Here is a 14,588-nt window from a genome sequence, read left to right on the forward strand (position 1 = left end):
AACTGAAGGAGAGCATGAAGCCCTCAGTTCAGGCCCCAGTACTGGCACACATATACACAACACACACACACACACACACACACACACACGCGCACACACACACACACACACACACACACACAGGCTGGCCTTTATGACAAGGCTTAAAAGTACCTTTCCTTCACCTCCATTTTTTTTGGTGGGGAAGTCCGGTTGTGGGGCCTGAACTCTGGGCCTGGGCGCTGTCCCTCAGCTCTTCAGCTCAAGGCTAGCGCTCTACCACTTGAGCCACAGCCCCACTTCCAGCTTTTTTCTTTTTGCTTACGTGATGCTGAGGAATCGAACCCAGGGCCTCATGCATGCAAGGCAAGCACTCTACCACTGAGCCACCTTCCCAGCCCCATTTTTTTTTTTTTTTAAAGGTTGTACAAGCCAGGTGCCCATGGCTCACACCTGTAATCCTGCCTACTCAGGAAGCTGAGATCTGAGGATCACAATTCAAAGCCAACCAGGGCAGGCAAACCCCTGATACTCTTATCCCCAGTTAACCACCAAAAACCTAAAAGTGGAGCTATGGCTTAAGTGGTAGAGTGCTAAGCTTGAGTACAAAAGCTTAATTAAGTTCAATACTCAGACCAGCACCACACACACACACACACACACACACACACACACACACACACACACACACACACACACACACACACACACACACACAAGTCTGTGCAAGAATTTTAGTATTGATTTAAGCTATATGTATATTACTTTGATTAAACATGAAAAAATAGCTGGGCGCCAGTGGCTTACGCCTGTAATCCTAGCTACTCAGGAGGCTGAGATCTGAGGATCACAGTTCAGAGCCAGGCGGGGCAGAAAAGTCCGTGAGACTCTGATCTCCAATAAGCCAATAGAAAACTGGAAGTGGCCCTGTGGCTCAAGAGGTAGAGCACTGGCCTTGAGCTGAAGAGCGCAGGGATACCACCCAGGCCCCATGATCAACAACAACAAAAAAAAAAACATGAAATATAAAAATTATCATGGGCATACTTAATAGTATTAGCATTTCCCATCTGGAAAAAATTGTTTTAACAGCTATGCTTAAACTTGGTAATTACAAAAATATAATCTTTTAGGGGCTGGGAAGGTGGCTCAGTGGTAGAGTGCTTGCCTTGCATTCATGAGACCCTGGGTTCGATTCCTCAGTACCACATAAGCAAAAAGAAAAAAGCCGGAAGTGGTGCTGTGGCTCCAGTGGTAGAGCGCTAGCCTTGAGCTGAAGAGCTGAGGGATAGCGCCCAGGCCCAGAGTTCAGGCCCCACTACCAGACCCCCCCCCCAAAAAAAAATATATATATATATAGTCTTCTAAAATGAGATTTTCTAGAAAGTGGATTTGCTCTAGTGCAGTTCAACTTTGGCCCCAGCTGAGACTCCCTGGGAATCCCAAGGGACCAAAAGAGTGGCTGTCAGGAGTAGGGTAGCCGTCTAGGGCGCTCACACCCAGACCCTCCCTGGAGGAGACCCAGGGCCTTGGTTGCAGACCTGGACTTCAGGATGAAAGGTGAACCTCATTTACCACCTCTGATCCCTGGCAAGTGTTTCTTTTCCTTCAGAAAGGAAATTGATGTCCTTGTTCAGGGGATAACAACTTTTAGGCTCTCCTTTCTCTCATTTTTACCTGTTGTACTTTTTGTTTTTGTCTTGTTTTGTTTTATTTATTTCTTACTGGTCATAGGGCCTGAACTCTGGGCCTGGGAGCTGTCTCTGAGCTCTTCAGTGCAAGGCTAGTGCTCTACCACTTGAGCCACAGTGCCACTTCTGGCTTTTTCTGCTTATGTGGTGCTGAGGAATCAAACCCAGGGCCTCATGCATGCAAGGCAAGCGCTCTATCACTGAGCCACCTTCCCAGCCCTTCTTTTGGCTTTTAACATTTTTGCCCATCACAACTCTTCTTTTGAGCTCTTGACCTAGTCCCAGGACCTGAGAGTACCTATTCTGGTAGGAGTCCTCTCTGGGAAATGACACAGCCACAGCTCAGTGCATCTTCTTGCCTTCTGGGAACTTCTCGCAGCTCAGTCCACACAGTCAGATGCTATTAGACTAGAACAGACACAGAACTGTACATTCTGTTAGGTAGAATGATAGGCAGGTGGTTTACCATGTGAGCCACATCTCCAGTGCATTCTGCTCTCGTTATTCTCAGATAAGGTTTTACATTTTTGCCTAGGCCTGGCCTCTCCACAGCCCTCATACATATGCCTCCAGAGTAGCTGGGATCACAGGTATACATCATTTTATGCTTGGCTTAGTGATGGAGATGCATTCTTGCTAACTTTCTGCCCAGGCTGGCCTCAAACCACAGTTCTCTCAATCTCCACCTCCTGAGTATGTGGGATTACAGACATGAACCAATGTACTCAGCTCATGATTCGGACAACCTCTTGTTTTTAAATCATATTTTTGTTATCTTTAACTAGTTGTACCAAGGAGTTACCACTCAAGAAATCATTTAAGCACAGCTCGTTCATTCACCCCTTTCATCGTTCTCCGCCATCCCTCCCCAGTTTTCTTGATTTCATTGCATGTGCATTGAATATTACGATCGTGTTCTTCCCTATCCCCTCTCTTCGTTCTTATACCTCTCCCCTTGACACTACCCGTCCCCATCTTGCAAGTATTTGTTGGAGGATGACTTCAGTTTTCTAGGGAATTATACCACTTGAATTCTCCCCTGCAAATACCATGATTTAGTTAACACATTCATGTACACTTGCATGTGCATGTACATGTACATTTGTAAATTAGCCCCAGCTTCCACATAGGCCAAAAAACAGGTGTACTTGGTCTTTCTGGGCCTGACTTCTCATTTTTTTTTTCAGGTTGTGGACTGTTCTCTTAAAACACTGATTAGATCACTTGCTTTAATTAAAGTTTGTCTTTCTTAATTTTTCAATATATTCAAAGATATTCTTAGGTAGGTCTAAATCTCTGAATTATTTTAAAACATATTTTCCCAAGATACTGATTTTTGTTTCTTCCTTTGGTGTTGTTCCGGTTGTCTGCCTTCCACTTAAGATGGAAATGTTGCTACCTGCCAGGACTTCTCTTCCCGCCCTGTCTCTCTCTACATTCCCTTACCTGGGAAATAGAATCAGATTGTACAGCCTTTACTGGACAGTTGTGAGATTATTGGAGTGCCTGGTACATATTGGGTGCACATTAATGTGCATCAAAACAAAGATACCAGCTCATAGTCTTTTCTGTTCTTCTTCCCTTTATTTTCTAAGGTTGATGGCTTTTAGATTTAGGTTGGAGACTCCCTTTTGTCCTTCTTTCCTAGAAGGACAGAAGGCTAGATGATAGAGGTCTGCCTTCATTTACTTATGCATAGTGATTTTCGTATCTCCTGAGTTGCAGAAGTTGCATGTGGAAAGAACAGTCCGAGGTTGAAGTGGTGGTATACAGTTTGGCAGCAACTTCCGTGCGCATTGCCGCTAGTTCACAATGCCTTGCCAGAACTGTTGGTGCATACTTTTATGTCTAAACTATAAAAGATTTGGATACAGCTTATAAGCATTACTCATTTTTTAAGAGGATTTAAGAGGATAAGGTCATTTTAGACTCAAGCAGAATATTAGTAATAGTCATTAGGTTTTAAAAATAAACTTATATCTCAGTATAAAGTACAGGCCTTGTGAATAAATATTTGGGCCTGTATTCCAGGATATGGTTAGAATTTCAAAAATGCCTATTACTGTGTAATTCTTGGCATTAAGCTGACAATCTGAATGTGACCCTTTAATCTGAAATGCCATATAATGACAGACTTTATTATAGTCTGATCCAAGACCTTTGACTTTCCAAAATGGCAGCAAAGCTGACAGATACTGTATTTCTTAAAAGCTTATTTGTATTGGTGGAACCCTTTTGAAGGTTATTTTTGGCATACATGTAGAGTTTGAAATGTTTGAAACAACACTAAGTAAGTGAGCAGCCTTTACATGCAGGCCTCTAGCAGGACAGTGTCTTCCGGAATCGGGTAATTGCACTTGTCACCTGCAGGGCTGTGTCTCTATGGCCCTGACCTGCCGCCTTCGGTGCTTGTAAGGCCTGATGTGGTCCAGGACATTAGCAGTAGGTTCCCTCAGTGCAGTTCAAATACATTCCATACACCCATCAGAATTCTAGAACATCTCTGCAAAGTTGGTCACATCCTGGCTGTGAGGTACACCTGTTACTTCCAGTCCAGTCTTGAGTTGTGTGAATGTGCCAGTCCTAGGCTTTGAACTTAGGGCCTGAGGACTGCCCCTGAACTTCTTTTGTGCAAGGCTAATCCTCTACCACTTGAGCCACAGTGCCACTTTGGGCTTTTTTGATAGTTTATTGGAGATAAGAGTCTCAGGGACTTTGTTACCTGGGCTGGCTTGGAACTAGGGTCATCAGATCTCAGTCTCCCGAGTAGCTAGAATTACAAGCTTGAGCCACTGGTGCCTGGCCCAGTCTTGAGTTTTCATTGCTATTTTTGGCAGACCTATGTGAAGCTCTTGTTCTTTAGACATTCCTGGTGCTTTGGAGATGATCTGGGTTGTTGTCGTTACAAGATGCACTGGCAGTAGCTGGGGTTTCTTGTAGCCCTGGCATTCTCTGAAACATGACCACCTGAGTTATTCCTCACAGGCGGGGATGCCATGCTGTTACTTGGTAGTTTTTTGTGGTCCAAGATCTGGCCTTGTACTCAGTATCTGATGCTTTTGCTCATTGGCTTGTAATCTGCCTCCCGAGCCACACCTCCCACCCCAAAGGTAGGTTTTTGATGGGATGGTCAGAAACTCATCCTTGGAGCTAAGTAGCCTGCTGAACCATCACTAGCTGTTTCTGTTGGAGAACCTGAGGCAAAGTGCTTGGCCTCCTGAGCATCAGCTTGGGATAATGGTTGGTTTTCCATCAGACCCACTGTTGAAAATGCCATGCAGTAAGGCACATAACATGCTCTCACAAGGCTGGTACAGGGTAGCATCTCAGGACCTCTCAGTTCTCTCAGGGCTACAAGACCTGAACAAAAAACGTTCTCCGTATTTCAACTTGGTTATCTGGCATTTATTAGATCATTGGTGGCCTTATTGTTTCCCACCGACTCAGACTTCAGGATTTACGCCAGTAACACTTCATTGTGATTATTGTTACTTTCTGTAATAACATTGCTGTCATCGGTCTTGCCTAGTTAGGAAAAGCTGGAGCCCAGCACTGGGGTGAAGCGGACTTGAGATGAAACTGGCTGCCTTGGGGGTGCCCAGTAAGGGGCCATGTCCTGTTTGAGGAGGCAGAGAAGGGTGCAGACCCTGGGCCTGGGGCCGGGCTCACAGTGAGAGGGTGCAGACCCTGGGCCTGGGCCTGGGCCGGGCTCACAGTGAGAGGGTGCAGACCCTGGGCCTGGGCCGGGCTCACAGTGAGAGGGTGCAGACCCTGGGCCTGGGGCCGGGCTCACAGTGAGAGGGTGCAGACCCTGGGGCCTGGGCCGGGCTCACAGTGAGAGGGTGCAGACCCTGGGCCTGGGCCGGGCTCACAGTGAGAGGGTGCAGACCCTGGGCCTGGGGCCTGGGGCCGGGCTCACAGTGAGAGGGTGCAGACCCTGGGCCTGGGCCGGGCTCACAGTGAGAGGGTGCAGACCCTGGAACTGGGGCCGGGCTCACAGTGAGAGGGTGCAGACCCTGGGCCTGGGCCAGGCTCACAGTGAGAGGGTGCAGACCCTGGGCCTGGGGCTTGGAGCCGGGCTCACAGTGAGAGGGTGCAGACCCTGGGCCTGGGCCGGGCTCACAGTGAGAGGGTGCAGACCCTGGGCCTGGGGCCGGGCTCACAGTGAGAGGGTGCAGACCCTGGGGCCTGGGCCGGGCTCACAGTGAGAGGGTGCAGACCCTGGGCCTGGGCCGGGCACACAGTGAGAGGGTGCAGACCCTGGGCCTGGGGCCTGGGGCCGGGCTCACAGTGAGAGGGTGCAGACCCTGGGCCTGGGCCGGGCTCACAGTGAGAGGGTGCAGACCCTGGAACTGGGGCCGGGCTCACAGTGAGAGGGTGCAGACCCTGGGCCTGGGGCCGGGCTCACAGTGAGAGGGTGCAGACCCTGGGCCTGGGGCCGGGCTCACAGTGAGAGGGTGCAGACCCTGGGCCTGGGCCGGGCTCACAGTGAGAGGGTGCAGACCCTGGGCCTGGGCCGGGCTCACAGTGAGAGGGTGCAGACCCTGGGCCTGGGGCTTGGGCCAGGCTCACAGTGAGAGGGTGCAGACCCTGGGCCTGGGCCGGGCTCACAGTGAGAGGGTGCAGACCCTGGACCTGGGCCGGGCTCACAGTGAGAGGGTGCAGACCCTGGGCCTGGGGCCAGGCTCACAGTGAGAGGGTGCAGACCCTGGGCCTGGGGCCTGGGGCCGGGCTCACAGTGAGAGGGTGCAGACCCTGGGCCTGGGCCGGTCTCTGTGCGGTGCGGCGCGCTGGCCAGGCCACCGCGTGGGCAGTCTAGGAGGGGTGTCCCCGCGGAGTGGAGAGGTCGTCTGGGCTTCCAGCGCTGGCTGCTTCCTCCGCAGACACCCGCTGCCCAGCCATGATCACAGGCTGCGCCCCAGTGTCGAGGAGGCCAGCGTCGCTAACCGGAGAGGAATTTGCATTTTCACCACCATTCTTGGGACGGGAGTTTGCCTGGCCCCACTGGACGGGGCAGGTGGGGAGGCCTCCTGCCGCTGTCGGACCGAGGGGGTGGGGGGCAGGCGGGCCAGAGGGGACCCGAGGCGTGGGGCGCGGCCACGAGGGGGCTAAGGGGGGTTGGGGGGACGGAGGCGTGGGGCGCGGCCACGAGGGGGCTAAGGGGGGTTGGGGGGACGGAGGCGTGGGGCGCGGCCACGAGGGGGTTAAGGCTGGGCGGGCGCGGGCGGGGGCGGGGCGGGCCTGGCGGCGCCTCCGGGCCCTTTGTTAACAGGCGCGGCCGAGCAGGACGGGCGGTGGTGCGGGCGGGCGGGCGAGAGGGGCCGGGGCGCCTGGCGGGGCGGCCCGGGCGCGGGCGGGCGCGCGGGCGGGCGCGGGAAGATGTTGGAGATCTGCTTGAAGCTGGTGGGCTGCAAGTCCAAGAAGGGGCTGTCCTCGTCCTCCAGCTGTTACCTGGAAGGTAAGCCGGCGGCGCGCGCCTCCCCGGCTCCCCTTCCCCGGCCGCCCCGGCCCGGCCCCTGCCCTCCGCGGAGCCGGCTAGGCCTTTCCGCCTTCCTCTCCCGCGCCTGCCTCCCTGCTCCCGCCTTCCCTCGTTCTCGCCCTGCCCTCCCTCCCCCCGCCCTGGCCGGGTGAGTGCGGGGCCCCAGAGCGCGGGCTGCACCCAGAAAGTTGAGAAGGCCACCCCCGCAGGCCTGGCGCCCGGAGCCACGCTGCGGGGCAGAAGAGCCCGCCGCGGCAGCGACCGCATACGATTTCCATTAAGCGTACAAAGGGAGCCCAGCTCTACCATTTATGGGTACAGCTCTCTCTACCCCCACCCCTCCCACCCCGATCCCCGAGGACCACGGAGAGGTCCAACAGCCCCCTCGTTTCCAGAGGAAAGCGCCCTGCGTGGTGCAGGGGCGAGGGTGCCTCTTGTGGGCTCCCTCCCTGAGCCCAGCTCCTGTCTGCGCCCCACCGCTCCCTGCACCCGCCCTGGTGGTGTCACCCTTACACTCCTTGCTGCTTTGCAGCTTTGGTGATGAGGAGGAAAGGTAGTGGAGGGTGGCGAGGCCCGCGCCCCCAGACACGTGATGGTGCCTCCATGTAGGACTGAGGCAAGGGTCAACACATGAAATTCACTTTTGAACAAGTGGGACTTACTGTGGACCTGAGGTGCTAACACTGTGCCTTTCAGAAACGAAAGAGAGAAATTGGCATCATTACTTCTCTGACTTACCCTTCTTTTTTCTTTTTCTTTTTTTTTTTTTTCAACTCTTGACTTGAAGGCCTGCCTGGTGTCACATGTGTAGCTCAAACATGAATGCCAGCGGTACAGGGAAATCTGTGCCTTCTGTGGGTCCCGCCCGTCCCTTCCCAGGATTTGCGTTGGGCCCCTTAGAGAAGACATGGCTCACAAAGCCTGGCATTTGGAGGGAGGAGGCCGTTAATATGTCCCTAAAACTTGACGTCTCAGCAGTCAGAATCATCTTCAGTTATTATATGGCTTATTTTTTCCAAGCTGTTCAAAGCTCTGAGCACATTCTCATTTACATCTGTAACGAGTTAGTGTTAGGCACTGTCATCTCCATTTTGTAGACGGGTGCCTGGGCGGGATGAATGGGCTTTTGTAACTGCCGAGCGGGAGGAAAGTTTAGGTCACAGCTTAGCCCCTACATCAGCTTGTTTTCTTGGGGGTAAACTGAGATTGACTACATACCTGGTGTAATTACTGTTTTGGGGGGTAGGCCTTGAAACAATTCTTAAATGTTGACAGGTCTCCAAAGAAACACATCTGGTAAAGCCAACTGCTATGTGATAAGGCTTGGTCCACTCTAGAAATTCTGTCTTACTGAGATAGTTAGAGAAAGTCAAGGGAATTCTTGTTCTGAGGTTGAATGGACTGAAGGAACCTCAGTGATGGCTTCTGGAAGGACTGAGGGAGGTGATGACGGTCTTGTGGGAAGAGCAGCGGCTACTCGTGCGCTAGAACCCAGGCTGTTCATCAGTGTTTCAGCGATCACTGACACCCACCTAGGTGTCGCAAGCATGCCAGGTCAGGGAGAGAACAGAAGAAGTTGTCAAAGAAGGAGGCTCAGCCAGAAAGGCAGTTCAGAGTGCCTGGCTCCTGCTCCCTGGGCCTGGCGGCTGAGGCAGCAGTGATGGTGACTACGTACTGTCCCTGTCTCTACGTGATTTAATCTCGTAGATTTACTTCTCTTGATGGGCCTGGCTATTGCCATCTTATGGATGAGGTACCAAAAAGATAGGCATGGCAGGGGTGGGGAGGGCGGTGTTGGAACTTGTGCTGCCTGGCTTCAGGGGGCCCACACTGTATCCTGCTGGCTGACCATTTGTCTCCTGTAGAACGCAGCATGAATCTCAGAACAGTGTTTTCAAAAACTCTTTAAGCAATGCCTGAAATAAGAGCTGTCACTTTGTGCTCAGTCTCTCCTGGAAACCCAGTATCTGTGACCATTATCTTTAGCAATAGGATTACTGTGATTATTTTTTGCACCGATCTTGGGACTGGAACTCAGGGTCTAGATGCTGTCCCTGAGCTGTCCCCCCACCCCCATACTCCCTCAAGTCTAGTACCACTTGAGCCACAGCTCTCCTTCTGGCTTTTTGGTGGTTAATTGGAGACAAGAGTCTTAGGGACTTTCCTGCCCAGGCTTGTTTTGAATCTCAGTCCTCAGATCTCAGCCTCCTGTGGAGCCTAGGATTCCAGGTGTGAGCCACCTGGAATATAAATAAATATAATATAAAATAAATAAAATAAAATTAATACAAAATAAATATAAAAACACTTGTAAAAGAAATTCTAAATTACTTGTCTGTTCTATCTCATTTTTCTACCCAGAGGTGATCATTAAAGTATTCAAGAAAGCTGTGTCTTTCTAGAAATACTTTATGCTAATGGAGCAGTACAGCATGTGGAGTTGACTCTGTGCATTGTAGAGTGTACTGCGCAGCACCATGGCTGCATTTGCCTTTAGTCTGAGCACACTGAGCACTGACTTTTCTCTGACCCCATGGGTCATTTGCATACATTTGCATGAGCATTGCACCCAACAAGCACCAAAGACTGAGGTGAACTCTTGTTGAACCTTCAGTTTGTTTGAGGAGCTCACTTGTAAACACTGCTCTCCACCAGAGCCCTGTGTAGTGCCAGCTCTGTGGCTACAGCCACAAGGCCACATGGCTACACTTTTTGTTGTTGTTGTTGGTCATGAGGCTTGAACTCTGGGCCTGGGCGCTGTCCCTCAGCTCTTCAGTCAAGGCTAGCACTCTACCACTTGAGCCACAGAGCCACTTCCGGTTTTCTAGTGGTTTATTGGAGATAAGATTCTAATGGACTTTCCTGCAGGGCTGGCTTTGAATCTTGATCCTCAGCTCTCAGCCTTCTGAGTAGCTAGGATTACAGGTATGTGCCACTGGCACCCAGCACATGTGACTACACTTTTAGGGGGAAGATGTGCTCTCTCTAAACACTGTCTCGGGAGATCATCGGGTACTTCCGTGTGGTAACAAAGAAGATCTGAAGCACTTTTTGTTACTTAGACCTTGTGTTGGAGCTTTTGTGCTGACAGGCCTTGCACTGAACCCTTTGACGTTCTCACTTAATTCTCCCAGGGTTCTGAGGTCCCCAGGGAGGGGGGAATAGCCCCGTTCCCTTTGGTATGTGGAGGCCGTGTTTCAGGCTCGCACTCCGTCAGGGAAGATCCTCTGTCAAGCTCGCCTTAGAGGATCATTTTGAGGACCCTGGGATGGCTCAGTGGCCACTTTGAAAACAGTAAAGGCAAATGTGTGCGTTACTGGAAGCCTGGGCTTCCTCCGCCATGCCCTCAGACCCAGTTTAGATCCTCCAGTGCTTGCTTGTGGGCAGGCAGCTTCAGAGCCGTCACCCAGAAACCAGCTACCGTCTTGGGATCTTGGGCGCAGTGCTCTTTGAGCTGCTCTGGCCTGGAGCAAGAGCCTTCGCCTGTATAAGTGGCTGCTATTTGAAACAGATATTTAGCAGTCTGAAAAATGGAGGCTTTACCAATTTCTCTGATGGCTAAAGTAAGGATGATAGAACTGAGTCGAACCCACTCATGATTCTTCTTGTTGATCTCTTAGTTTTTAAGTTTAAAAAATGCATACACAGTAATTAGTGCTTCTTCTTGTCATTGGATTTAAGCTGAGAAGTCTCTCCCCTCTTGAGCCTCTCTCTCCTTTCCCCTGGAGGATCTGTTGACTATACCAGAATTCACATTGGCTCACAGTGGGGATTTTATCTACAGTCCAGGGACATGCTCCCTCTCCCCCTCTACCCCCCCTTTGCCCCCCCCCCCAGCACCTTGTAAAATTGAAGGGTCTTCTTGAAATAGAGACAGGAAAAAAATACGAATGGATAGGCTTCAAACATCTTTAAAGAGGTGGGGTGTGGTAGTTCACATCTGTGACTGCCAGCCCTTGAGAGGTGGAGGCAGGGGGGTGGCGTGTTACAAACCTGAGCTGCATAGCAAGACCTTGTCTTAAAAAAAACAATGGCTGGAAATGTAACTCAGTGGTAGAAAACTAGTACACACAAGGTTCTGGGTTTGATCCCCAGTACTGCATATACATAAGTGTACTGTGTGTACAAGTGCATGTATGTGTATGTAGAAAGAACTAAAGATTGAAGGGAACTTGGGAAGAATTTAACTTTTCCTCCCTGATGGTTGATCATATATATGGAAAAGTTTAAACCCGTGTAGAAAACAAATAATAGCCAGGCGCTGGTGGCTCACACTTGCAATTCTAGCTACTCAGGAGGCTGAGATCTGAGGATTGCGGTTCAAAGCCAGCCTGGGCAAAGAAAGTCCATGAGACTCTTATCTCCAGTTAACCACCAGAAAACTGGAAGTGGCGCTGTGGCTCAAGTGGTAGAGTGCTTGCCTTGAGCTGAAGATTGCAAAGACAGCACCCAGACCCAGAGTTCAAGCCCCACGATCAACAAAGAAAGAAAAAAGAAAAAGATAAAAATAATAATGAACTCCCTTGGATTTTTACACTTTTTTTTTTTTTTAATACTTATCAGCTTGTGGTCAGCCTTGTTTTCTTGCATGCAAGCACTGTAGTTCCCAAGCAGTCTAGAATCACTTGGTGATTCTTTGTCCTTAGATGAGATTTGCCACTCTATCCATTTCTGTGTTTCTGTGCCAATACTGGGACTTGAACTCAAAGCCTTGCTTTCTTGCTTGGCTTTTGTGCTCAAGGCTGGCACACTCCCACCTGAACCATACCTCTACTTCCAGCTTTTTGCTGATTACTTAGTAATAAGAGCAATGGACTTTTCTGCCTTGCTGGCTTTGAAATGTGTTCCTCAGGTCTCAGCTTTCTGAGTTGTTAGGATTACAGGTGTGAGCTCCTGGTACCCAGCTTCAAAATTGTGGTTGAAGTCTCCTTTCTTAATAGACACACCATGGCTGTTTTGTGATACCACCTGTTGGATGGTGGTGATAGGAGAGACAGACACACCTGTAGGGAACAGAGAGGAAGAATGGATGACAGGAAAGACTGGAGACAACAGGAAGGGGGAGGAGGAATACAGTGGGGAGGGTACGGGGGGGGGGGTGCCAGTGGGGGGAGGCGAGGTGGGAGAGCAGAGTTGAGAGGCAGAGCTTTGGTGGGGACATCTGCCTGTCGGCCACTTCTGAGGAGGCCTGTTTGTTTTGAATGTAGAGAAGTGTGTATTTATGCTCCACCTTGTTTCAGCATTTTAGCCATGGTTTATATTTCATTGCAAGCCAAGGCCTTTATGAAGGTATACCTGGTTTAAGTGGTCAGGCATTCTTTGTGTTTTGGGTCTCCTGTGTGTCATTGGTGCTGCTTTTAAGTTTGGATTGGTGACAATGTTTTGCCTCATGGCTAAAGCCAAGTCTAAGATGTGCTGCACCTGAGCCCAGCAGTGTTCTGGGCACTGTGTGCTGCCTTGCAACGTGCAGGGGCTGGCCTGAGGGTTCCAGCCCCAGGATTACAATGGCAACCTTAAGAGTCAGGGAAGTTGCCCTGTAGTGCAGCACCTTAGAGCCAGCCATCACATCCACAGCTCTGTAGCAGTGCTGTGTGTGCTGTAGGCTCAAACACAAACATCTTCAATTTGGAGGGTGTGAAGAATCAGTCCCTTATTGTGTGAGGGAGACATTGCTCGCGGGGGGGGGGGGGGGGGGGGGAGACAGGAGAGACCCTTGGCTGGAGGTGGAGGCCAGGAAGCTGTGCAGACGGGGGCGGGGGGGGGGAGGTGGGAGAGGGGAGGGGAGCAGCTCGGTGACCAGGTCCAGCTTTGTGTAGCTGCTTCCCGAGGAGCCCAGTGGCCGGGCAGGAATGGGAATGGCAACACCAGCCATCTTCTGAGGCTGTGAGGGCTGTGGCATGGGGTGCCCACACCAGCAACCCTGAAAGGCATCTGGTGACCCTGCTAGTGGATGGTGGTCGAGTAGTGACAGTCAGGGACACTTCCCAAGCCTGGGCTTCCTCCTGCCCCTTGGCCAGCAGCCGTCCCAGTGGTTGGCAGCAGGAGATGGCCGGACTGATGTTAGACGGACAACTCTGACAAGAGTGAGCATGCAAGCGGACCTCGGATGGAAAAGAGGGGAGCAGGAGGAACTGAGGAACAGTGCTCACATGGGGTGTGAACTGACATAGGCCTGAATGACAGGTGTCCTGGTGGTCTAGCAAGATGGCTCTGTGTCTATAAAGGTTTTAGATGCCTAACGAGGCCCCACCATTGTAGACCTCAGATACAGAGTGTTAGAAGTGACACACGGTTTCTTGCAGTTCCTGCATTTGTGTAGAGAGATGGGACAAGGCGTGTGTGTCTTGAGAAATGGAGCCTGTTGGCAGGGAGAGGGAGGTTTAATGCAGAGCTCTCTTGATTTATTTTAATTGACTGGCTAAGCATATTATAATGTAAAAAGATTCTAGGGGAAATATTTAAACTTTGGGCCAGCTCAAATTACTATGTTTTAGAAGAGTTTCTGTAGAAGCTTATTTCATTTGCTGCCAGTAATGCCCATGAGCGGAAAGTGATAAGACGACATTTGTTTTAAACAACTTGGTGGACTGGGGACTCACACCGACTCCCCTACACCAGACTCTGCGGGGCGGGCGCCTTTCTCTGTGAGTCTGGGGTCCTTCTCAGGGGATCCATGTCTTTGGACAGAGAAACAAAAACAGAACACTTATTTCACAAACTTCTAGCTGAAACTGTGTGTGTGTGTGTGTGTGTGTGTGTGTGTGTGTGTGTGTGTACGTGTGTGTGTGTGTGTGTGTGTGTGTGTACGTGTGTGTACGCACATACACGTGCCAGTCCTGGGGCTTGAACTTAGGGCCTGGGCACTCACTGCCCCTGAGCTTTTTTGCTCAAAGGTAGTGCTCTACCACTTGAGTTATAGCTCCACTTTTGGCTTTGTGATCAAATTAATGACCAAAACTTTTTGTAAGTCTCACAGACTTTCTTGCCCGGGCTGCCTTCAAATCACGATCCTTAGATCTCAGCCTCCTGAGTAGCTAGGATTGCAGGCTTGACTGCATTTTGTTTTCTTTAAAAGATGTAAGTAATAAATCAAAAGGACTGTTAGCTGTACTTGTAACTCCATCTCCAGTGGAAATCATATTTTCATGTCGCGAAACAATTGATTATTGTTCTACTTACCACACTTGAAAGTGGCAGGGGTTACCATTGGATCTTGTTGTTTAATGTGTTAATGAGGAAGCAGTAAGGCCAGGTGTGGTAGAACACACCCATAATCCCAGTTACTCAGAAAGTGGCGATGGGAGGATCATGGCCTGAGCCTGGCCTGGGCAAAGGCCCAAGACCCCATCTGAAAAATAAGTTAGAGCCAAGAGGTGTGGCCCAAGTGGTAACAGCATTTGCCAAGCCCCTGAGTTCAACCTCTAGTATACCCAAAACAA

The 14,588-nt window shown here is 50.7% G+C and overlaps 1 protein-coding gene across 2 annotated transcripts in view; it reads left to right on the forward strand.

The window, feature by feature from the left end:
• Nucleotides 1–14,588, forward strand: part of Abl1 (ABL proto-oncogene 1, non-receptor tyrosine kinase) — a 117,954-nt gene that overhangs the window by 66,409 nt on the left and 36,957 nt on the right. Inside the window, exon 1 of one of the 2 annotated variants that reach the window (XM_042681050.1) lies at nucleotides 6,959–7,128. The exons of the other annotated variant lie outside the window; for it this stretch is intronic. Within the exon in view, the coding sequence (XP_042536984.1) occupies nucleotides 7,050–7,128 (79 nt within the window). The 5' untranslated portion in view covers nucleotides 6,959–7,049. Of the gene's footprint in view, nucleotides 1–6,958; nucleotides 7,129–14,588 lie in introns of those variants that run through there. 2 annotated transcript variants of the gene reach the window in all.

The sequence above is a fragment of the Dipodomys spectabilis genome, unplaced genomic scaffold (genome assembly GCF_019054845.1).
Source record: "Dipodomys spectabilis isolate Male_0828 unplaced genomic scaffold, ASM1905484v1 ptg000067l, whole genome shotgun sequence".
NCBI classification, from domain to species: Eukaryota; Metazoa; Chordata; class Mammalia; order Rodentia; family Heteromyidae; genus Dipodomys; species Dipodomys spectabilis.